Raw genomic sequence first — 25492 nt, 5'->3', positions numbered from 1 at the left:
CCTTCTTCCGGAGGGAAGAGGGACAAAAAGTGTGTTGGCTGGGTGGGTCTTGTCCTTGATTATCCTGGCAGCACTGCTCCGACAGCGTGCGGTGTAAAGTGAGTCCAAGGATGGAAGATTGGTTTGTGTGATGTGCTGGGCTATGTTCACGATCTTCTGCAGCTTCTTCCGGTCTTGGACAGAACAACTTCCATACCAGGTTGTGATGCACCCTAGAAGAATGCTTTCTACGGTGCACCTATAAAAGTTAGTGAGGGTTTTAGGGGACAGGCCAAATTTCTTCAGCTTTCTCAGGAAGTAAAGGTGCTGGTGGGCCTTCTTGGCAGTATTTGCCTCCCTGATGCTTAGAATCCCACCTTCCTTGCCAGTCTAGTTGAAACGACACCCTCGCCCCACCCCCAGTAGTATTATAAAATCTGCCTGGCAGGTTATTGGTCACCCTGAAGTTCAGGACCCTAGAATTTGTTAAGTCTTGTCAATACATCATGATTCGACCTTTCACCTTGCTGCTTTTCATGGTTAAGTTGATCGACTGTTTTATTTAAAGGAAATAGTAAAACGCTGACTTTATCTGGTTATCTTGTATAGAATGTGAGGTTGTTTTTACAGGGAATTGATGTACTGTACCCGTGTTCCTTATTTCCCTCTTGATGCAGCTACTGTGTTTTTAGGTGGTCTGGGCGCAACCATCGTGAAAAGATAGGGGTGCACGTCAGCTTCGACCAGGTGTTAAACATGGAGCCTTACTGCTGTGGGGATTCTTCCTCCGCTCTCGGCAAAGAAAGCTTCATCTATGACCTCTCGGCTGTGGTGATGCATCATGGGAAAGGATTTGGCTCAGGACATTACACTGCATACTGCTACAACACCGAGGGAGGTCAGTTTGCCACCAGGAAGTTGTAAATGCATCCATGCTAAAGGTGCTTCGGAGCTATTGTCACACGGTGGCCTCGAGTTACGCTTCAGAGCGCCAGCAGCCTGGGTCCTATTCCCACCGCTGTCTGTAAAGTTCTCCCTGTGACCAACATTCCCTCTAATTTGTAATGGCCAGTGGGCGCAAAATTCTTGCGCTGTGCAATTTTTTTGCCTGGTGCAACAACATGTGCGCATTGAATTTCTAAGTGGAAGTAAACCTGAAGCTATTCTAAGGATAATAAGCCATTCTGCTTTAAACAAACTAGTAGTTCTTTTATGCTTCATGGTCTTTGCTTAACAGTGTAAACAATCCAGTTCTAAAATCTGCAGACAAATCATCGCAAGCTCCACATTGTCCACCCCGTCCGCATCAGAAACCAGAAAAGTAAATGCAATTGTGTACAGTCATGAAATATACTTAACGTGCCTATGAGGGTGACAACTTTTTGTACACGGTTTAAATTTCTTTCTGCACTAGTAGCAAAGGATGTGAACGCGCACACCTAGAGGGAACGTTGCCTGTGACCGCGTGGGTTCCTCCAGGTGCTGTGGTTTCTGTCACACCCCAAAGACACGTAGGTAACAGTGAGTGACGTGGGCATGCTTTGTTGGTGTCGGAAGCACGGTGACATGAGCAAGCTGTCCCAGCACATCCTTGGACTGTGTTGTTCGTTGACGCAGGCCACACATTTCACTGTATGTTTTGATGTTTCAGTGCACATGTGAGAATCTTTATCTTCAGATTTCCTCTTTCCAGTGTGTCACCAAACTCAGGAGATCCAGCTTCCTTCTCAGTTTGTGCCAGTCTCCCCCCATCCCATCAGATTTCTGAACGGTCCATGAACTCTATTTCACTCCTTTCTTTCCAGTGATTTGTTATGCCTGCACAGTTCTGCTGATGTAAAGCAACACATTTCACAACATGGCAATTAACCTGATTCTGATTTAAAGGTTAGCTTTATTTGTCACACGTACTTCAAACCATACAATAAAATTTGTTGTTTGCATCAATGACCAACACAGTCCTAGGATGTGCTGGGAGCAGCCCGCAAGTGTCACTGTGCTTCTAATGCCGGCATAGCCTGCCCCACAGCTTACTAATTGTCGCGGAAAAGTACCACAGATCAGTCGGACTCGGAGAGCATCTGCTTCAGATTTCTTTATTGTCACATGGAGAGCACAGGCTCCTAAAAGCAGAGCTCCGTGGCTCTGCCCAGCAGAAGATTACACTCACATTTGTATCCCAAGCAGACGTGACAAAAGGCAGGAAGGAGGAACTCCTGAAGGAGGAACTCCAGCAATTCTAGCAAATAGCGAAGTAGCAAAAATATGTCCTTGAGCAGCTACACATTTTATTTCGGTGTTAGTTCTCAAAAAACATATCAAGCCAGCTTATGAAAATTCTCAGAACAAAGAAGTTCAGATACAGTTACTTCTATATCTCGGTTGCGAGGCACATTTCAGTCGCACAGAGTACGTGATAAATGATTGTAGACTTCAAATTCACATTTTAAAACAGATCATTAGCCCCTCAATGCCCATTACAATGTAAGGCCTTGATATTTTCTTCCGCACTAACCCTAACTTGTACGTCTTTGGAATGTGGGAGGAAGCCAGAGCCCTTGGATTCATCAGCCACGGAACTGAGTACAGGAGTTGGGATGGTGAAGTTGTATAAGACGTTGGTGAGGCCAAATTTAGAGTGTTGTGTGCATTTCTAGTCACCTATCTCAGGAAAGAAAGAAATAAGATTGAAAGAATACAGAGAAAATTTGCAAGGATGTTGTCAGGACTTGAGTTTTCAGGAAAGATTGAATAGGCAAGGATTTTTGTTCCCTGCAGTGTAGGAGAATGGGGGGAGATTGGATAGAGATATACAAAACTATGAGGGGTATAGATAGGGTACATGCAATCAGATGCTTTACACTGAGGCTGGGTGAGACTAGAACTAGAGATCATAGGATAAGGGTGAAAGGTGAAATATTTAAGGGAAGTTTTTTGCTGAAAGGATGGAAAGAGCTGCTAGCAGAAGTGGTGGATGTGGGTTTGATTCCAACATTTAAAAGAAATTTGAATGGATACATGGATGGTTGGGTTATGGTCGATGGGACTAGGGAGAATAACAGTTTGGCACGTTCTAAATTGGCCGAGGGGCCTGTTTCTGTGCTCTATGACCCGGAGGAAACCCATGTGGTCACGAGGAGATGTATTAACTCTGTACAGACAGCGGTGGGAATTGATGCTGTAAGACATTATGCTAGCGTACCGCCCTGGTTCTGATCCTGACTTAGCCCCTGTCACTGGGCTTGGAATCACAAACGTTCCACTGGAGGAACTCAGCGGGTTAATCAGGGTTATTATCACTGTTGTGAAATTTATTGTTTAGCGGCAGCAGTATAACACAAGATAAAAAAAAATTACTATAAGTTGCAAAAGTAAATAAGTGTGTGGAAGAGGAATTCTGAGGTTGTGTTCATATGTTCATGAACTATTCAGAAACCTAATGGCAGAGGGGAAGAAGCTGTTCCTAAAACACTGAGCTTGGGTCTTGTACTTCCTCCGTAATGGTAGTAATGGGAAGAGAACGTATCTTGAATAGTGAGGGTCCTTGGTGCTGGACACAGCTTCTTGAGTCACCTCCCCTCGAAGATGTCCTTGACGGTGGGGAGGGACGCGTCTGCGATGGAGCTGACTGAGTCTACAGCCTCCTTTCAGTCCTGAGCATTGGACCCCTCCTCCTCCCCATACCAGGTGGTCAGGAGGAGCGGTTGACATTTTGCTTCGAAACCCTGTGTCATGACGCTCGACCTGTTGAGATCCCCCCCACAGTGGGCTGTTTGCTGCTCCAGATTCCAGCATCTGCAGACGCTTGGGCCTGAGGGCAAACATCGACGGCCCCAGGGCAGGTATCTGGCTTTTCCGAGGCCAGATTCCACCTCGGAGGTTCTCTCGCCTTCCGACCACATTCCCTGTCAGAATCAGAATCAGGTTTATTATTCACATCAGTAAGATTGACCGTAAAGAGGATGTACCTCAGCTGGAATTTTAAACAGAAGTCGTAGAACACTACAGCACTGAAAGCAGGCCCTTTAGCTCATGCCAAATTATGACCCTGCCTCGTCCCATTGACCAGGACGCAGACCGTATGTTCTACCTAAAGTGTAAAACAGCCTCAAAGTCCATTTTACCTCACTCCAAATGATGCTACCATTCACTTTCACAAAATACATTACAGTGCAAAGATGGGATTCCTTTACTGGATCCATTGAGTGGTATTGGAACCAAGGCAAGCAGACAATCCGATGTTCTGAGCTCCCCTATTCCATTCTTATCCCTACCAGCGATAGCCTGCAGGCACTACCTGGGCATTCAGAGGCACAGGATGAAGCAGTGGCCCGGTAGTGTAGCGGTTAGCACAGTGCTTTACAGTGCCAACGATCAGCGATAACACTGCCTGTAAGGAGTTTGTACGTTCTCCCCATGACCGCCAGGAGTTCCGGTTTCCTCCCACAGGTTAGGGTTAGCAAGTTGTAGGCATGCTATGTTGGCACTGGAAGCGTGGCAACATTGCAGCCTGCCAAGCACAGTCCTCAATTTGACACAAACGATGCATTTCAGTGTACGTTTTGATGTTCATGCCCTAATCTTTTATGGGAGGCATTGATCATCCAGCATTAAAGCTGTCAGGTGAGGTTGGACAGGCAAGAACTTTATTCCCTAGAGCCAAACAGACTGAGAGGAAATTTTTATAAATTTGTATAAAATCATGAGGGCATAGATAGGGTGAACGCACTCTTTTTCTCAGGGTTTTAGAATCAAAAATGGAGAGCAAATGTCTCAGCGGAGACATTTTAAAAGAGGTCTGAGAGACAAGTTCTTCACACAGAGGACGGTATCTATGTGCGTTGAGCTGCCAGAGGAAGTGCTTGAGACGTGTACCATAGAGCAGAATTAATCCATTCAGCCCATTGAGTCTGCTTTGCTATTCAATTGTCCCTCTCAACTCCATTCTCCTTCCGTTCCCCATAACTTTGACATGCTTATTAATCAAGAACCTATAATCCTCAGCTTTAAATATACCCAGTGCCTTGGCTTCCACAGCTGTCCATGGCTCAGATTCACCATTCTCTAGCTAAAGAAATCCCCGTTCTAATGGAATATCTATTCTGAGGCTGTGCCCTCTGGTCCTAGACTACCCCACCATAGGAAACATCCACTCCACGTCCACTCTATCCAGGCCTTTCAGTATTCGATAGGTATCAGTGAGATCCCTCCTCATTCTTCTAAACCGCTATGAGTACAGGTCCAGAAACATCAAACTTTTCTCATATGTTAAACCTTTCATTCCTAGGATTATTCTTGTAAAGTAACAACTTATTTACAGTACAACTTAACCAGAATCAGAATCCAGTTCAATATCACCAGCATATGTTGTGAAATTTGTTGTTTTGCAGCACCACATTGAAATACATAATAAAAATATAAATTGCATTAAGTAGTACAGTGCAAAAATCTTACATGTATATAGCTAGGGTGCTTAAGGCCTGCACAGTACTGTAGTAATTGTATTTATTGCACTGCCCTGCTGCCACAAGAAAATAGATTCCATGACATATGTGAGTGATGGTAAACCTGATTCTGATATGGGTCTCTATTGTGGACTGAGTGTGGGAAGGGGGCAGGGAGATGGGAATCATGGTTGGGAAAAGGGGAAGGGAAAGGATAGGGAGCGGGAAGCACCAGAGAGACATTCTGTAATGATCAATAAACCAATTGTTTGGAATCAAATGACCTTGCTTGCCTGATGTCTTGATGTCTCGAGGCTGCACTCCTCCCTCCCCCCCCCCCCCCCCCCTGCCCCTGGCACTCTTTCTCTGCCACCTGTCCCACACCCCTCCCAAGGCGCTCCACCCTCGCCATTCCCAACATCCTTTGCTCCTGCTAGATTTATAAACTCGCTCTCTGCTCCACGTTGACAAATGCTGTACTGTGCAAAACTCTTAGGCACCCTAGCTATATATGTACCAAAGACTTTTGCACAGTACTGTATGTATAAAAATAAGTATAAAAAAAGAGAAGGGGAAATACTGATGTAATGTTCATGATATCTGAAGGCAGATGTGAAGAAGCTGTTCCTGAAACATTGACTGTGTGAATTGCTTAAGGTACAATAACAACTTTTAAAAGACAGTTGGACAGGTCCATGAATTGGAACGGTTTAGAAGATAATTGGACAGGCACGTGGTTTGGAAAGGTTTAGAAGATAGTTGGACAAGTTTAGAAGATAATTGGACAGGCACGTGGTTTGGAAAGGTTTAGAAGATAGTTGGACAAGTTTAGAAGATAATTGGACAGGCACATGGATTGGAAAGGTTTAGAAGATAGTTGGACAAGTTTAGAAGATAATTGGACAGGCACGTGGATTGGGAAGGTTTAGAAGACAGTTGGACAGAGATTTGGATTAGAAAGGTTTAGAAGACAATTGGACAGTATGTGGATTGGAAAGGTTTAGAAGATAATTGGACAGGTACGTGGTTTGGAAAGGTTTAGAAGACAGACTGATTTAGAAGGTTATGGACCCAAGTACTGGAAAATGGGACTAATTGGATGGAGCTTCTTGGTCAGCATATACTAGCTGTATAGCTCCATGACCTACTGGGCTGAAGGTTTCTGGAGAATGCACAGTATACAACAGATTATCCAGTTATTTCACTGACATTTAATGAACAACTATTATTACTGAAAACAGGGAAAGTGCTTTACAGCAAACACAGGATATATACCGGATTATGCAACTATTTGTGTCCTTTAATTATAAAGATAAGGTGGGTGCCTCAATAGTGTAGCGGTTAGCACGATGCTGTTACAGCTCAGAACATCAAAAGAGTTTGGAGTTCAATTCCGCTTCCTCTGTAAAACAAAAGGTTTGTACGTTTGCATGTGGGTTTCCTCTGAGTGGCCTGGTTTCCTCCCACATTGCAGTGACGTACCGGTGAGTAGGTTAATGGGTTATCGTAAATTGTCCTGTGATTAGGGTGGCGGAGCTTGTTGGGCCAGAAGAGTCTGTTCTGCATAGTATCTCTAAGCAAAATAAATAAACTAATGCTTTATTTTACAACCTGTAATACCCTTTTCTGTCTCCTCTTTAGAATTTTGGGTCCACTGTAATGACTCCAAGCTAAATGTGTGCAGTGTGGAGGAAGTTTGCAAGACCCAAGCCTATATTCTCTTTTACACTCAAAGAACCATGCAGAGCAATGTGGAGTTTGTCACAGAAATGCATTCTGAACCTCAGGTGCCAACTCGGAATACAGAAAAGAACAGGAGACTGACCTTCCCCTAGGACAGGGAATATAAACCGTGACTGGAACCCTCTGAAGCCACCCAGCATCGTCCAGCGGGATTCACGTTGGGGCTGATTAAACACTGTTGTGTTCTCATGTGGGCTACACAAAATGCCCTGGGGCTCGTTTACCGAAGCATATATAGCTTTCCTATGCATACAATGGTAGGGTTTAATTCTGTACTTGTCAATTAAAAACGTGGTCTTTTCGAAGTGTCCACCTGCCCCAAGCAGGGGATATGGCCGTCTGCTGTATCAACAGTCTTGCCGTCAGGTCTCTCTGGATATTATTTCCATTGTTGTTGGTTTTGTCTCGTAATTTGTGTTACTAGTTGGTCCTTCAATGCCACCATTTCGCACTCTCATCTTCATCCTTCATCTCCCAGAAGGTGCCTTTGTTTTCCACTTGGTCCATTCAGTGATGCAGGTACACAGGTTTCAGCATATTCCCAGTGTAAAAGATGTTCCCCGTGGTGCTATACCAGGCCGATCACTAACTGTGTTCACGCAATGACCCAGGGGCTGTCCAGCCTCTCACACTGAATGTTCACTACTTAGCACAGGCTCCAGCAGACCCACTACGACTGGCTGCCAAGGTCACAGAGCAGCAGGGAAGCCTTGTCGTTTTTGCTCCCGGCTGCGCGACTTCACACTTCCACCAGAAGGACTTACGTTGTGATGAGTAGCTGTCACAACACCGGTCCGCTTGCCAGCGATACCAGCAGCCCGTGAGAAAGTCACCGTCTATGGTAAAGTGAAACCCCGGCCAGATTCAAAACACTTGAGTGTTGGGAGCAAACATGGGTGAAGTGATTTCACACTGTTCTGCGCAAGTGGTTCCGTAATGAGGCTGCTGGGTTTTATACAAGAATAGGAATTGTTAGTATTATGGACAAAAGAACTCTGCCGCTAAGGCAGTGTATGTGTAGCTGATCATGCAGCTCTGTAAATGTATATTAAGACTTTTTGAAATAAATGTGGGAGATTAAATCATTTTTATTCAATGTGATCTTGTGTGTGAGTATTGTAGATTACTGGTTTTTGCTTCTGAAAATTGTGAGACCTCTGTGTTCACTATATTTTGGTTCACTGTAAGGATTTTGTAAAATGCAGGGGACATTGTTCAGAACAAAATAGAAAATGCAACATTCGACTGCCCAGTCACCTGTAAAGTAAAACGTTTGAATGTCCACTGAGCTTTCAGAGAAGTGTACCTCAAAGGCTGGTTGTTCCAGAAGGGTTGAACATAGACGGCTAGAGTTCCTGTATTACACACACAAAATGCTGGAGGAACTCAGCAGGTCAGGCAGCATCTATGGAGGGAATAATCTGTCGAGGTTTTGGGCAGAGAGAGTCTTGATGAAGGGTCTCGTCCCCCAATTTTTTTTTACTGCCCGTTATGCTGCTGGCATTTAAGGTAGCAATGATGGTCCTCTTTCATTGTGTCAGTAACTTCCTCTCTGTTTTCACTACGGTCAGTCATGCAAGTCCCAGTTGGAGACTCAGGAATACCGTCGCTCTCAGATGCAGGAGGATTCTTCGAATCTTCATTGCTGTTTCTGTAACAATTTTGTTTTACTAGTCTGGGTTGTTAGCCCTGAGCTGAACCCCTGAACCTGGAGGACCAGTGGACCACTCTTAGTCTGGCCTCTACCCTCTGACCTGTTTGGCATGGGTGACCCTACCAAGAGTCAAAGCATAAAGCCCAGACTCTGGTCAACATAGCTCTCTGGGTCATTGAGGCACGCAAGTCTCCAAACCACAACATGGTTGTGGTCCTCTTGGAGATTGTCCCAAAATGTCTGTTTATTTCCCCTCCATAGATCCATAGATGCTGCCTGACCTACTGAGTTCCTCCAGTATTTTGTGTGAGTTGCTCTGTTTATGAGCTCCTGTGCTTTGTTAATGGGTCAGTTAACTGGTGCGATGGTGGTAGTATCCCAGGATTGGATGGGTGCCAGTCTCTGTGGCTCTTGCATGAAGTTGAGTGCGTGCTATCAGTCAGATCCAGGTGATGTGGGATGCGCAGGAGATACGCTTGTTCAATGGGAGTGCAGTGTCAGAGAAGGGAAATAAGCGTGTATTAGTCACTGTGTCAGCAGGTCAGAACCAAGAGCTACTCTTGGGTTTTGGTACTGGGTTAGTGAAGGATTAATGAAATACCTTTTTTTTTGACTTTTTGTACTGTAAAGCAGCAAATTTAGGTATAGTTTAATCAGGGTTTACAAATTTACTGAACTTGTTGTTTGTTTTTGTGTGTGAGTGATTTCAAGATATTAAAAATCTATCTCTCCGTCTTTATTCTGTCCTGAAAGCACTCACTCAGACCAGACACTATGCCGAGTCTGTGAAATAGATCTCACCCAGCGTCCTTTTCTTATCCTCCGTCCGACAGCTTGAAGTGCAATCGTTAGACAACGCACTGAATGGCCACTTTATTAGGTACATGAGTGGAAACCAGGGTGACCTTCTATAGCTGAAGCCCATCCACTTCAAGGTTCGATGTGTTGTACATTCAGAGATGCTTTTCTGCCCACCACTGCTGTAACGTGTGCTTATTTGAGTTACTGTTGACTTCCTGTCAGCTTGAACCGGTCTGGCCATTCTCCCCTGACCTTTTCCATTACAAGGCGTTTTCACCCACAGAACTGCTACTCAGTGGATGTTTTTAGTTCGTCGCACCATACTTTGTGAACTCTGGAGTAGGGGTTCCCAACCTTTTATATCTCAGGGACCCCTACCATTAACCAAGGGGTCCATGGACCCCAGGTTAGGAACCCCTGCACTAGAGACTGTTGTGCATGAAAATCCCAGGAGATCAGCAGTTTCTGAGATACTCAGACCACCCCATCTGGCACCAATAATCAAACTCAAAGTCACTTAGATTACATTTCTTCCCCATTCTGAATTTTGATCTGAACAACAACTGAACCTTTTGACCATGTCTGCATGCTTTTATGCATAGAGTTGTACCATGTGACTGGCTGATTAGATATTTGCATTAACAAATATCTAACAAATACCTAATAAAGTGGCCAATGAGTGTAGAGAAGACAGTTCAGTGTTTGTGGAGACTAGACGTTTAATTTTACTTTCCAATTTAACTTCCCCCATGTTCATTATTGCTTTGCAGAGCATCTTAATCATCCCTTCCCCCTCACGCTTTCCACCATAAAACTCCTTGAGCTTTATTTATCCACTTTCACTTCATGCAGTCGGTTTGAACAGGTTTAATGCCTTTTGCTCTGCTTCTTGTAAGGTGATACAGACTGCGCAGGCTGCTTGTTATATGACTGACTACTTCAGCAGGAAAAGCACTGTATTCTTTATTCACCTTCTGTATGAGTCCCTTCTCTGCCTTGCTAGCACTCTTGCAGAACCCTCGACGAGCAATGCTGCCAATGCAGAGCATAGAACAGTCCAGGCCCTTTGGACTTGTTGTTGTGCCGACCGTCTATCCTTCTCCAGGATCAATCTAACCCTTCTCCGCCACAGTGCCCTTCATTTCTTTGTCATTGATGTGCTCATCTCAGATAATGTGTCTGTCTCTATCACCACCCTGGCAGTGTATTCCATGCCCCCCCCCCCCACTGCACTTTCCTCCCAATAGCTTAAAAGTTTTGCCCACTTGCATTAGCCATTTCCGCCCTTGGAAAAAGTCTTGGGCTGTCCAGACGTTCAGACTGAACATCAGAATGGGGAAGAGATGTGATTAAGTGACTTTGGCCAGACGGGATGGTTTGAAAATGCTGATCATATTATATACTTCAATCAAGTCACCTCTCATCCTCCTCCTTTCCAAAGAGCAAAGCCCGAGCTTGTTCAACGTGTCCTCATAGGGCATACTCTTTAATCTAGTTAGCATCCTAGTAAATCTCCTCTGCACTTTCTGTAAAGCCTCCAAGCCCTTCCTGTAATGAAGCACCCGGGAATGAACACAATACTCCAAATGTGGTCTGACCAGGATCTTATAGAGCTGCAACATTACCTTGAGGCTCTTGAAGTCAATTCCCCGGACCAATGAAGAACAATGCACCATAAGTCACCTTAACTGCTCTCAACTTGCACAGCAACTTTGAGGGATCTGTGGTCATGAACCCGAAGATGCCACTGTTCCTCCACACTGTTGACGAATCCTGCCATTAACCCTGTAAGCTGCCTTCACTTTGGCCCTTCCAAAGTGAATCACTCACACTTTTCTGGATTGAACTCCATCTGCTACTTCTCAGCCCAGCTCAGCATCTTGTTAATGCCCCATTGTAACCCATGCCAACCTTCACACTCCACAACACCGCCATCCTTCATATCACCTGCAAACTTGCTAACCCGCCCTTCCACTTCATTTATAAAAATCCCACGAAGAGCAGGGGGCGGCAGGGCAGATCCCCAGATGCAAACTTTTTGCATTCTATTGGCACTGTCAGAAAGGCACAGTTTGAACCATATCTCAGCAATAAACTGGATCAACAATGATATCTGTGACATGAACCCAGTGAATGTTTTAACTGTGATGCAGAAGTGTTGGTGTTGGATCCAGAGATGTTAGTGTTTTTTTCCTAATATGAGTCGAAATCCGCTCATCTGTGAGTCTGTGCTGAAAGCGAATCTGTACACAGAGAAGGGCTGGTCCCTGCGTCTGGGACCCACATGTTAGTTGTAGCTTTGTCCCCTGCCTCTATAATCCACTTAGATGCACAAGAGCTATATGGGTTTCTGTAAACGAGTCCTGATCACACCTAACAGGTACGGCTGTTGCTTGTTTTGAAGGTTTTTATCTCCTTTTACCCTTTCAGATTGTGCGACTGGTTTTGTGTTGGGTCCAATTTCCTTTGCAGTCCTGAGACAAGGTTGTAATCAGCGGCTTATTCACAAGCACTGGAACTGTACGTGTTCTCTTTTTTTTTCCAGCCCGACACTGGTTTTAGGTGGAGCTTCAGACTAATAAACTTTGTCTCAACACATTTTGGGCAAGATCTGTAATACAAACTCGGTGCTAAAGATTCAGTTAATCGAAAGCTCGCCATTGTCTAAGTCCACACAAGTATGTAAAGCTAACATTTTATTTTACACCCTCAAAATGTTCCTCAGTTGAAATCCAGTTTAGTAGTGAGCAGGGAGGGAATGTGACGTCAGGGGCACAAGAGATTGCAGTTGCTGGAATCTGGAGCAACTCAGCAGGTTGTGCACCATCTGGTGGGGTATTGGTAGAAGAAATTGTTGACCATTTATGACGAGGCCCTGAATCAGGATCAAATCCTGACCAGAAACATCAACAATTCTCTTCCCCTGTTGCCCCCACCACCACCCCAGGGATGGGATTTTGGTGCTTTTCCTCCAGCTAATTGCAGGAGGATTTATTAAAATGGTTCTAAATTTCTCCCACTCACTAAGTGTATTCTTTTAAATGTCCATTTTGGAGTTCTTCTCCACTATAGACCTCGCTGCAACCACCCTGCTCATGAAATCTCGCACTAGTGCAGCTCCCAAATAAGTATTTTCCCCTTGAGTCTTCCTCTGTTGTTCATTTTGTCTGTGGTTTCTACTGCAGTCGATAGTTGCTGTGAATGTCCCAAATGTCTGGGTGTCAAAATTACAGAGCTGGAACTTACCAATTAACTCCACGATCAAAACTGAAATCACCTTCCTTAGTCATTTCTACATTTTCTCTGAAGCCTTTGATATCTCTTCCACTGCTTCCCCTCCTCCTTTTAAAGCATGGTTAAAAACTAAACTACTGGAGGAAGTCAGCAGGTCAGGCAGGGGCTGCGCAGGAAAATATGCAGTCAGCCATTTCAGGTCGGGACCATTGATCTCCTTCAAGATGCAGATGTGCTGAATTCTTCCAGCAGTCTCTGTGTTGCTCCAGATCCCAGTATCCACCATCTGGTGCATCTCCGTTGCAGTACAAAGTTTGAATTCTCCATCCATCACAGCCTTTTGGAGCAATGTTCTGCCAACGTCTGCTTGTGAATTAACAGCTTCCTGATTTCACCCCCTAATGAAAACTCTTATTTTAAAATTAATTTGCGCCATATAAAATCCATGAAACAGCCTTTCCTAGCGTCTAGTGTCCGGCCTTCAAATTTACGTGATTTCTTTCAAGTGCCCAACAGCTGTAATCCTCTAATTCTGGCCTTCTGCTCTTTCGCTGTACACAGCTGCAACTCCGTCTGTCTCAAGACCTAAGCTCTGGAATTAATTCTTTAAACCTTTCCATCTCTGTTTTAGTTGTCTGAAATCTTGTGTTGACCAAGCCTTGGGTAAGCTCGTTAGTCTTAAATGTTGGCTGATAATATCACTGTGAAGTGGTTGGGGGAGATTTACCTTATTAATGTTACCCTAACAATCCTTGCCATAGGAAAGAACTCTGTACTCAGAGAATCCTTTAAACGACTTGAGCACTGTTTTTATCTTCACATTTTGCATAAATCAGGATTATTGAAAAGATTGTCTGTTTTTAATTAACTTGCTAACTCAAATTGAGATTACAATTTCCCCTCTATTTATGCCATTATAAATGTGTTTGAATTCAAATTATTGAACAATTTTGATTCTGAATGATCAGAAAGGGACTAGTTTTGCACATCTTCTAAGATTCATCTTTCAGAACTAAGCAACTTAGGGACAAATATTGGTTATATGTGTACTGGTGGGAGTCCATTGTGGCAGAGATGGACTGATTAATTTCATTTTGTGTGTTGTCTACATGTCAAAGCAATGGAAAGGGCTGTAGTTCTTTTTACCTTTTTATAGATGATTTGGCTCATCTTTTTGGGAAAGTATTGAGGCCTGTAATTTTTTTTTAAAGTCAAGCTTTAAAAACAAGAATATCCAAAATAGGGATTGTAATTTTAACGTTCTGCCACATGATGCCAGCAGTGAGCATTCTTAAGTTGTGTCTGATCTATGAAGCAATAGTTATATTGAACTACAATATTAAAAAAGATTCTTGATGTGAGGGGAGGGGTGGTGAAGATCGTCTTTAAGAATTTTTCCTTTATCTTTATTTAAAATATTTCCCCCCTGTTTTCATGACGTGCTCCTACCTCTAACAGAACACACAGCCCATGTGTTCCCCGGTGACAGATTATAATTCCCTGTTTGAGGAATTGTCTTGTAAGGAATGTAGAATTCTCCCATTTGTCCACCTGAATACAGTTCTCAATAGCTGCTTTAGCATTAAACCCATCTGTCAGCTGCATTGGAAAATTGCATTCGCTACCTTTTTGTCTATGTTGAATAGAAATTTACCAATAATGTGCTCCTCTTCTGTACCCCCATTTGCTGCATTAATATAAGGGGTTAATAGCTTTTGGTTAATCTGTGACATGTGCTGTAACCTGTTAGACGTTTCAACCTACTGCCTAAGCTAGACATCTCTCCCCAACAGCGACATCTCCTTGTAATAATTACACATTCTGTTTCACAGTATTCGCTTTAAATCCTTCTGTTCGTTTTGGTAAGTCTTGTTGCATACCTGACTAGTTTTCCTAGACTGTCATCCATGTTAGTTTTATTTTTAGGTTAGATTATAGCCTACTTGTAGACGGCTTGATATTTTTTGAAAATATATTAATTTAAATGTTTCCATTGTCGTGAACACTACAATAACTGGTACAAAGAGAATTGTATCTAAGACTTTGACAGGTATATTGTATGTTGTATTTTTTGTTTGTGAGGACTGTCTTCATTCCCTTCATGCACTTGCACTCTATACTGCGGCAGCTGAGACGAGCTGGAGGAGACACAGTCTTTATAGTGAATACCCACTGTCACCTTACAACTTGATGTCAAGGACTGTCACCTTCTGCATTCAAACAACACAAGACTGTGATGGTGCTGACTGCTCTTTGCATCTGTGAATACAAACTGTTCTTAACCAGCAGATTTTAAAAAGAACACATATATACTAGTGTACATTTTTGTGAACTTCATAATGTAATATATACATGAAGATTGTTTTTTTTAAAAAATTGTCTGGTTTCTTTTATGTCATTGTTTTTATAAAAACAAGGTTTTACTCAGGCCTTTTGTTACTAGGTCCGCAAGGAGGTGTGGTCCAAGTTCCCTCCTATCGTTTACTGCCCTGCATTTGGAAAGCCCCAGATACACAGGCGGGGGGGGTGGAGTGGGGAGGGGAGGGCTTCAATACCGTCCTGAGGATACCTCTTTTGTCATTGAATGGAAATTATAACAAGGCCAACTGGTTAGATTTCTGTTTGTCCTAGGGCAGCCAAGTAAAGGATTGTTTTTTTTGCATCTGTTATCCTCACAACTGCAATGGGAGGTGCCCAGAAATCAGATGCATGCGGTGGGTCCGGGAAGGGGTAAAAGCACCAGCTTGTACCCAGTCCAGTTGGCGCACAGAATAAATCCGGGAGCTTGTCAAGATTTGACCGTTTGAACTGATTGACAGCTGCAAAAGACGAGGTAAATAGAAACCAGCTTCACCATTGTGGACAAGTTACCTGTCATTATTTTCAATATAAACCTTCTCAGCTAATTCCAGACATGATCAGGCATACTGGTTTCCCCGGATGAGATTCGCCGCTGTGTTAATTTCACAATTCAAAAGTTTTTAATTTTTTTTAACTAGGAGTTGAGTAAGTCCAATGTTGTTAATGTGGCTGATGTTGTACAGCCGTGTAATAAGTTATGTGAATAGGAGTGCGTTTTTAAATGCTACTCGGCGATATTAACCAGCAGGAAGTTATTAAGTTCAACCCTTGAGTTTCAGAACAATCACTGTGTGAGAATAGTTAGGCTGACAGCACAAAATATTTTAGGAGGAACATTCCAAATTTCAATCCTCATTCCAGATTTGCAAATATTTATATAAATGCCTGTGTAAATGGGGCTGGAGAAATGTCCAGTTAAGAAGAGAAAAAGAAATTGTTTTAAGCACATGCATGAGTTTATTTTTTTGATTTGGGATTTTTTATAGATAGTGCCATGAGCCCTTTGAAGGCGCGTGGTGGCAAGGAGAGTGGCTGGAGCTGCGCGTGGATTGTATCGTTATGTTGGATGTTCAGTAGCGGGTTCTAAATGTTAGATTAGGGCACTTTGTGTGTTAGCAAATGTGGCTTGGTATTTACAGCACATTGAATCAGGGTGCAATCCTGTACTGTCTTGGTATGTCAACCAATCTGGATTTCATATCCTGTGATCTGATTTTTTTTTAAATAGAAATGATTTTTCTAAACTTTTGTCTTTCTACATCTATTGTTTTGTAAGTTAAAAGTTCCTAATGAAAAAAAATAAAGAGTACAACTTTAGAATTTAACAGTAATAAAATGCCTGTCTCGAAAGCATTTATTCTACTTCGATTGTCTCTCATCTCCATGGTAACAACTTACACTGCATGTCATTAGTTTTTCTAAATATTCTTCATGTTAGAACGTAGAACATTACAACACAGTAAAGGCTTTTGGCATGCAATGTTTGAATTGAATTGAATTTATTTCTTACATCCTTCACATACAAGAGGAGTAAAAATCTTTGTTACGTCTCCATCTGAATGTGTGATGTGTAAATTATAGTAATTTGTAATAAATAGTATGTACAGTAAGATGTACAACAGAACAGCCAATATAGCTTAGAAATACAATTGTGTCAGCGTGAATTAATCAGTCTGGTGGCCTAATGGAAGAAGCTGTCCCGGAGCCTGTTGGTCCTGGCTTTGATGCTGCGGTACCGCTTCCCGGATGATAGCAGCTGGAACAGTTTGTGTTTGGGGTCACTCGAGCACTTTTTACTTACTTGTCGCTGTAAATGTCCTGAATAGTGGGAAGTCCACATCTACAGATGCGCTGGGCTGTCCACACCACTCTCTGCAGAGTCCTGCGATTAAGGGAGGTACAGTTCCCATACTAGGCAGTGATGCAGCCAGTCAGGATGCTCTCAACTGTGCCCCTGTAGAAAGTCCTGAGGATGTGGACTTCATCAGCCGTCTTCAGGTGAAAGAGGCACTGTTGTGTTTTTCTCACCACACAGCTGGTATATACAGACCTCCTGTTTTAAACTACTTCAAGATCAATCTAACCTTTCCCTCTTACATAGTCCTCCATTTTTCTATCATCCATGTACTTATCTTAAATGTCCTTAATGTGTCTGCCTCTACCACCACTCTTGGCAGCACATTCCACGCATTTCACTCTGTGTGAAAAACTGACCAAGACCTGATGAAGAGTCTCAAGCGTGAAATGTCGACTCTTCATTCCTCTGCCTGGCCTGCTGAGTTCCTCCAGCATTCTGCAGCATTTTGTTTCTAGCTTTATATTCTACTTATTTTATTCAGGAGTCAGTTTTAGTGCTGTTTTTGGTGGTCTTGGAAAGAACAAGATCCCAAAGTACAGACCACTAGGTGTGAATATGTGTCGAATAATCAGTGTTCCTTCATTGGAAAGTTCCAGAAGTATAGGAAATTTGAAACCTGTTCACTGTCCCTAGGAGTTTTCCTCTGTTGTTCCGCTCCCTAACATCTGCACTATAAAATTGGATGAATACATTCTTTTAAGAACTGGGTCGTACACCTTTATGCAAGGAGAACTATTAAAAATCCAAGCCAATCCTGATGTCCGTGCATGTTAAATTCCCTAATTTCCTGAAAGTCCTTATTCCAGTCATTCCAACTGCATTGCTGACTCCTGAAAGTCAGTGAGCCTGGAAGTTGAGGCCTGATGTTGGAGTGCCTGGAAGTCCGAGGCCAGGGACAACAACTTCCAGGTCAGTGAGTCCTGGCATCAGAAGCCTGTGCAAGTCTTGAGGTCAAGGCCAAACCTTGATGGGTGAGTCCAGGGGTCGATGCTCAAGCCTGAAAGCCGAAGACCGAAGTTGGCAAGGCCTGAAAGTCAAGGCCCATTGATCAGGCCTGATATATCTCCATAAGACATGGGAGTAGAATTAGGCCGTTTTGGCCCATCAAGTCTCCTTTCCCATTCAACAATACTGATATTATCCGCTCAGCGGGTCAGTCAGCATCTGTGGAGGGGAGAGTATTGTGTGTAGTGTATATGGATTTTAGCAAGGCTTATTGAGAAAGTAAGGAGGCATGGGATCCAAGGGGTGCTTTGTGGATTCAGGACTGGCTTGCCCACAGAAGACAAAGAGTGGTTGTAGACGGGTCATATTCTGCATAGAGGTCAGTCACCAGTGGTGTGCCTCAGGGATCTGTTATGACCGGGATGAAGAAGTGGATGACACACACAAAATGCTGGTGGAACACAGCAGGCCAGGCAGCATCTATAGGGAGAAGCGCTGTCGACGTTTCGGGCCGAGAACCTTCGTCAGGTCTTGGCCCGAAACGTCGACAGCGCTTCTCCCTATTGATGCTGCCTGGCCTGCTGTGTTCCACCAGCATTTTGTGTATGTTGTTGTTTGAATTTCCAGCATCTGCAGATTTCCTCGTGAATAAGTGGATGGATGGGTTAGTAAATTTGCTGATTACACAAAGGTTGGGGGTGTTGTGTGGATAGTGTGGAGCGCTGTGGAGGTTACAGCGGGACATTGCAAAGATAGGCTGAGAAGTAGCAGATGGAGATCCACCCAGAAAAGTGTGAGGTGGTTCAGTTTGGTAGGGCAAATATGATGACAGAATATAGTATTAATGGTAAGACACTTGACAGTGTGGAAGATCAGAGGGGTCTTGGGGGTCCGAGTCCATAGGACACTCAAAGCTGCTGCGCAGGTTGACTCTGTGGTTAAGAAGGCATATTGTGCATTGGCCTTCATCTATACTGCAGCTATATAGGACCCTGGTCAAACCCCACTTGAAGTACTGTGCTCAGTTCTGGTCGCCTCACTATAGGAAGGATGTGGAAACCATAGAAAGGGTGCAGAGGAGATTTACCAGGATGTTGCCTGGATTGGGGAGCATGCCTTATCAGAATAGGTTGAGTGAACTCGGCCTTTTTTCCTTGGAGCGACGGAGGATGAGAGGTGACCTGTTAGAAGTGTATAAGATGATGAGAGGCATTGTTCGTGTGGATAGTCAAAGGCTTTTTCCCAGGGCTGAAATGGCTAGCACTAGAGGGCACAGTTTTTAAGGTGCTTGGAAGTAGGTAGAGATATCAGGGGTAAGTTTTTTATGCAGAGTGGTGAGTGTGTGGAATGGATTGCTGGTGACGGTGGTGGAGGCGGATACGATAAGGGCCTTTTAAGAGACTCCTGGACAGGTACATGGAGCTGCGAAAAATAGAGGGCTATGGGTAACCCAAGGTAAATTATCAGGTAAGGACATGTTTGGCACAGCTTTGTGGGCCGAAGGGCCTGTATTGTGCTGTAGGTTTTCTATGTTTCTATGCCTATCTCCCTCACTGCATCTGAGCTTCTAACAATAATGGCATCATCTGTGAATTTAAAGATGGTGTTTGAGCTGTGCCTCAATACAGTCATGTGGAGAGAGAGAGTAGAGCAGTGGGCTAAGCACACATCCTTGAGCTGCCAAGCTATTGGGATCTCCGAACAGATGGTGTATCAGTGGGAATTTACTGTAATTAAATAAACATGGAATTTACACTAATCTCGGGAGCCTCATCCACAAAGATTGCGGTGAAAATCCATCTGGTCCATTGTCCTCACCTTCTCTGTCCTTTATGCAACTTCGGTCCCACAGATGCGGTTAACTCTTTACTCCCCCCCCCCCCAGTGCAGGGGGAATTAAAGACGCTGGAATCGCCTGTGAAGCCACTTCCTGTGAATAGACTTGACTGGGAAAGCATGAGGTGCAGTCAGGATAACTTGCAAACTGCTCAGATGAGTGAGAAAAATGTGAGATTACAGGATGCTTTACCTGTGTCCCCCCACTCCTCTACTGCCAGCAACAGCCCCATGTCTAAAATACATAGCAGCACATAGTGTACCAGTTAGTGTAATGCTTTAGACCATAAGATATTGGAGCAAGTTAGTCCATTTGGCCCATCGAGCTTGCCCCATTTCCTCATGATCAGTGATCGGAGTTGAATTCCCGCCCCTGCTTTGCACCATTGGTTTCTAAGCCGAGCAGATTTCAGTTTCTCCGTCTGCGGTTCCTCTCATACCGAGCAGCATTAGTTCTGCAGCAGCACATCATCAGTAGGATAATAATAACCCTTGGTCCTCAGTCCAAAATAATTGTCCGATAGATAGGAATGTGGAGGCAGCACTGTGTTGTAGCATTGGATTAATGCTGTAAGACTGGGGTTCGATTCCTGCCACAGGGAGAATGTAAAAACTCCTTACACAGTCTGAAAGGCGTTTGTACATTCTCCCTGTGGGTTTTCTCCCACAGTCCAAAGATGCACGGGTTAGGGTCAGTGAGCTGTGGGCAGGCTATGCTGGCACCCGGCAGCACGACCACACCGCACCCCTGCACATCCAAGGAATGTTAGTCGTTGGTGCGAACAATACATTTTCTCGACGTATTGTTTCGATGTACGTGTGACATATAAAGTTAATCTTTAAATCAGTGAGGGGCACGGGTACGATGAGTGCTCACTGTTTTTCCTCAGGGAAAGGAAAATAAAAACTACCAGGCATAGACTGGTTTAAGGTGAGAGAGGAAGCTGCCTGTGGAAGTGGCTGAAGAAGCTATAATAACAGCATTTAAAATACATTCATTTACATTGCATAACTACATGGAGATACAGAAAGGTGCCAAAAAAAAAGGGCCAGTAACATCATGAAGGATCCCACCCACTCTGGCCATGGATTGTTTGTCCCACTCCCATCAGGGAGGAATTTACGTAGCATCCACACCAGGACCACCAGACTGATCAACACCTCTGCCCGGTAACCCATTCCTTCACACCCCAACCACCAATACTTTATCATTTCCTGTCAGTCACCTTATGTATGGACGCTCCTGTGCGTAGCGTCACTTCATGGACAATCAATCAATGTATACAATTTCTCTTAAGTATTTATATTTATTGGGTTTTTATTGTTATCATTTGTATTTTTTTGTGTTGAACGGATCGGGAGTCACAAATATTTTATTCTCCTTGACAAGTGTACAGGAAATGACATTTAACGAACTTAAAATGTTTTGAATAAATAGGAAAGGTTTAGAGCAGGGGCTCCCGAGACCCCCATGCTTAATGGTATTGGTCCATGACATAATAAAAGATTGGGAAACCCTGGTTTAGACGGATAAGATCCAAATGCGATCAAATTGGACTAGCTTGGTGGGGCACCTTGGTTAGGACAGACCAATGGGGCTGAAGTGCTCTATCACTATGACTCAATTTTCAAACTAAGTAAAAACAGACTACAATTCTCATGAGCCCCTGCGGTCAGCACCCAAAGCTCCCACAATGCATCAGAGGTCATTGCTTTTTAATAGTGCAAGCAGCTCTTTCTGTTGATCTGGATTATAATTATACTTACATAAAGTACTAACAAATCACAGATACATATATCACGTCCCACAAGCATCAACATTTTCTTATCAAGCACAAGTTACAAACGAGAGTCAGCTTCAGTTGATTTATTTGAATAGTTTCCCTATGAATTTAAGGAGCTAATAACATTGAGGATGCAGTCAGTGTTGTGATAACTTAAAGTATTGTCGATGGGGAAAAGAAGCAATTGTTGATTATCCCTTCCATTCATTTGGAACAGTAGTGTCTGTCTGTCCATTACACAAAGGCCCCAGAAATGCTGCTGCAGTAATTCTGCTCGTGGTCTCGATCATTGTAGCAGGCCCTTGGCGATAGTGGTCTTCCAGCTTTTGCCAAGCCCCCTAGTCTGGAAATGAAGCGCAGACATCATTACGTACAGCTGGTTACAGGGTAGATGGAAAAGAACATCTAATTGCAACAGGACAGAAACGGATGCAAAAGCTGTTTTAAAGATTAGCTTCGTTTATCACACATACACCGAAACATACAGGGAGACGTGTGCTTTGTGTCAATGACCGATGCAGTCCGAGGATGTGCTGTGGGCAGCTGCAATTATCGCCAATGCAAGCTAAAATCAAAGAAAAGTACGGAGAGTGAGGAGGTGTGGAAGGATAGGACACATTGTTATATATAGTAGTGGAAAGTTCAATCTGAGCTTGAGTTCAATTTCACAGATTGTCACGTTTCAGATCACCACGAAGGCAAAGTGGACTAATGTTCGTAAAATAAGTATTTCTGGTGTAGCATGGTTAGCGTAACACTCAGACAGCACCAGCGATTGGGGTTCAGTTCCTGCCACTGTTTGTTAGGAGTTGGAACATTCTCCTTGTGACTGCACGTGTTTTATCCAGGTGCTCCGGATTCCTCACATCCCAAAGGCGTACGAGTTAGGTTTAGTAGATTGTAGGTGTGTTATGTCAATAACAGAAACATGGCAACGCTTGCGGGCTGCCCCCAGCACGTCCTCAGTCTGAACTGGTCACTGATGCAACATTTCACTGCATGTTATCAAATACAGTACTGTGCAAAAGTCTTAGGCACAAATATATAGCTAGGGTGCCGAAGAATTTTGCACATACTGTAGTAATTTTATGTATTGCACTGTACTGCTGTCACAAACAAAAAACAAATTTAATGACTTATATTAGTTAAAGTCTGTCCTGAGCCTTATAGACTCATCAGGCTGGTGCTTATGCTGGTTTCCGTGGCGTGAAGCGACTGAGAGTATGAGATTCTCACCATTACTCAGCCCATCGCTAACACTGCAGAGAGATGGCAGAGCTGGCACAGAACTTACCGAGATCTCATCTACTGAATGGGCTGAGGAGCCATTAGATCGATGTCTGAAAGGTTTCGGGCGATATAAACTCCCACAGCAAAGAGCCCAATGTTTACAATTAGGTTCCTGTTGGGAAAGAGGAAATGAATAAGCTGGAATTGTTCCGCTGATGGAAAAATGGACGGTAGTGTAAGAGGGAAGATTTAGATTGACTGAGTCCTAGAAACATGCCCTTCAGTTCATCTAGTCTTTGCTGAACTATTGAACTGTTTAGTCCCATCGACCTGCACCCAGGTCATGGACGTCCATACCCCTCCCATCCGTGTAGCTATCCAAACTTCTCTTAAATGCTGAAATCTAAATTACATGCACCACTTGCACTGGCAGCTTGTTCCACACTCCCACCTCCCTTTGAGCAAAGAAGTTTCCCCTTAAACATTTCACCTTTCACCCTTAACCCATGGCTTCTTGTTGTAGTATCACTATATAACTCAGGTCTTCAGAACCGGCAACAACCTTGTAAAATTTCTCTGTACTCTTTCAACCTTATTTACATCTTTCTTGTTGGTAGGTGACCAAAACTGCACATGATACTCCACATTAGGCCTCACCAATATCTTATACAACTTCATCATAACATCCCACGTCCTGTACCCAATACTTTGATTTACAAAGACCAACGTGTTAAAAGCTTTCTTTACGTCCTTGCAGTAAGTTAGAAAGTTGGCACAATATTGTGGTGTTGAAAGGTTGTACCGTTCTAAGATCTAATTTAACTGCAAAGGGGCAACAATCTAAATTTGTTCAATGTCCACTGATTGCAGATGATAAAAATCAGTGCACAGGGGTGTTACAGAAGGAAAAAGCTTAAAGCATCCGGAGCAACACACACAAAATGCTGGAGGAACTCAGCAGGCCAGGCACGGAAGAGTAAAACAGTCGCCGTTTTGGACCAAGACCATTCACGGTTCATAGTAGACTCAATAGAGTGGAGATTGGGGGGAGCAGGTGAGAGAGGGGGTAGAAGGGCCAAGGATTTGGTGAAAGGGTGGAGTCTGAGGGAGAGACAGGGGAATGTGGAAGACAGAAATGAATGGGAGAGGAAGATGGATGGGTAGGGCGGGAAGGTGGATGGGCAAGATGAAAGAAGTGCGAGGAGATTGGACAAGGTGAGGATAATGGGGTGGGGAAGTTCGGACTAGATGAAGGGGGTTACAAGAAATGAGGAAGGGTGGGGAAGAGATGGAAGGATAGTAAGAATTGGGGGGTAGGTGAAGAGAGAAGGGGGGTTATGGAGATGGAAAAGGGATTGAGAGGGTGTGAGGATGGGGAGGAATAGGTATTATAGGGGGAGGGTATAGGAAGGACAAGGGTTACATGAGAGGGTGGGGATAGATGAAAAGGCAGTCCAGGGTGATCCGATTATGGTGTCCCTGCCGACTGGTTTCCCCCATCCCCTCCCACCTGCGGAAGTCATTCCTGTCGGCCATCACTGCCGCCGCCGTCCTCAGCACCGCCAACCATCCCCGGTCCGCAGCCTCGTCTTTCTTTCCCGGCGCCATCTCCTCGTGTGATGGCGGACCAACGAGCCCGTGCACCCAAGACGCAGCAGCGGCGTCACACTGGGATGCGAGCCGGCTAGAACACCAGAGCTCGAACGTAGGTTCCGGCTCGAATTGAAATTCCGTGCTGTTGTTGGCACTGGAGACGTCGCCTCCACAGATGCTGCCTGACCCACCAAGTTCCTCCAACCGTTTTTTTCCCCTGCTTTTGTTTGCTGCAAAGCTCACACTTCCATGAAAACAAAACCCTGCAGAAACACAAACACAAAATGTTGGAGGCAGAGTTGGTTTATTATTGTGACGTATGCTTGTCCTGCATACTGTTCATTCAGATTGCCTCATTACACACTCAGCAGATCAGGCAGCATCCTCCTTCCTAACCTCACACTTGGACAGTCCTCCAGCTTCAGGGCAGGCTTCCAAGTCCCCAGTCTCCAGGCTTCAGCCAGCGGGCGGTGACCTCCAGGCTTTCAGTCGACCCTGGGGCTTCGATCCTTGGTATCAGCTCCCAGACTAGCTGCTGACAGGACCCTGAACTCCAACTGCGCTGAACCACTGGCCTTCATTCCTCCTGCTAGCACGGACGTTGTGCCTGCTCCTCACCGTGAAGCTGGCCAGGTTGTAAGGGATTGGGTTACGTCTGAGTTCGGTGGTAGAAAAAAACGTCATGGTGCATGTTCGAACAAACACGAGGAAATCTGCAGATGCTGGAAATTCAAACAACAACACACACAAAATGCTGGTGGAACACAGCAGGCCAGACAGCATCTATAGGGAGAAGCGCTGTCGACGTTTTGGGCCGAGACCCTTCGTCAGGACTCAAAACAGGTTCAATACCGCTCCCTGCTGACTGGGAGTGTGAGGAGGATTCAGGAGAGGTTTCTACACCACATACAAAATGCTGGTGGAACACAGCAGGCCAGGCAGCATCTATAGGGAGAAGCGCTGTCGACATTTCGGGCCGAGACCCTTCGTCAGGACTCATGGTGCATGTTAAGTAGTTATTGCATTGTAT

At 44.3% G+C, this 25492-nt stretch overlaps 2 protein-coding genes across 6 annotated transcripts in view; one reads left to right on the top strand and one right to left on the bottom strand.

Annotated features, from left to right (window-relative positions):
- The window catches only part of LOC140717337 (ubiquitin carboxyl-terminal hydrolase 49-like), a 93781-nt gene extending 77229 nt beyond the window's left edge, over nt 1–16552 (top strand). For 4 of the 5 annotated variants that reach the window (XM_073030819.1, XM_073030818.1, XM_073030820.1 and 1 more), the window contains exons 6-7: nt 657–877; nt 7065–16552. In XM_073030819.1, the coding sequence (XP_072886920.1) occupies nt 657–877; nt 7065–7258 (415 nt within the window). In that variant the 3' untranslated portion in view covers nt 7259–16552. The remainder of the gene's footprint in view (nt 1–656; nt 878–7064) is intronic. The other variant, XM_073030822.1, reaches the window with a different exon arrangement.
- Nucleotides 16553–21707: 5155 nt separating this feature from the next.
- Nucleotides 21708–24537, bottom strand: tomm6 (translocase of outer mitochondrial membrane 6 homolog (yeast)). Its single transcript, XM_073030817.1, has 3 exons — nt 24380–24537; nt 22934–23041; nt 21708–21982 (listed from the first exon to the last, which is right to left on the bottom strand). The coding sequence occupies exons 1-2, from the start codon at nt 24475–24477 to the stop codon at nt 22945–22947; spliced, it is 195 nt and encodes a 64-aa protein (XP_072886918.1). The 5' UTR covers nt 24478–24537; the 3' UTR covers nt 21708–21982; nt 22934–22944.
- Nucleotides 24538–25492: the final 955 nt, after the last annotated feature.

This window comes from Hemitrygon akajei, chromosome 27 (genome assembly GCF_048418815.1).
Source record: "Hemitrygon akajei chromosome 27, sHemAka1.3, whole genome shotgun sequence".
Lineage (NCBI taxonomy): Eukaryota > Metazoa > Chordata > Chondrichthyes > Myliobatiformes > Dasyatidae > Hemitrygon > Hemitrygon akajei.
This window is presented reverse-complemented; position numbering and strand designations above follow the sequence as displayed.

Excerpts from the sequence above, each read along its gene's own strand:
- tomm6 (XM_073030817.1), bottom strand. The coding sequence starts at position 24,477 with ATGGCGCCGGGAAAGAAAGACGAGGCTGCGGACCGGGGATGGTTGGCG. Across the intron at positions 23,042-24,379 it reads GACAGGAATGACTTCCGCAG|GAACCTAATTGTAAACATTG; the intron begins GTGGGAGGGGAT and ends CTTTCCCAACAG.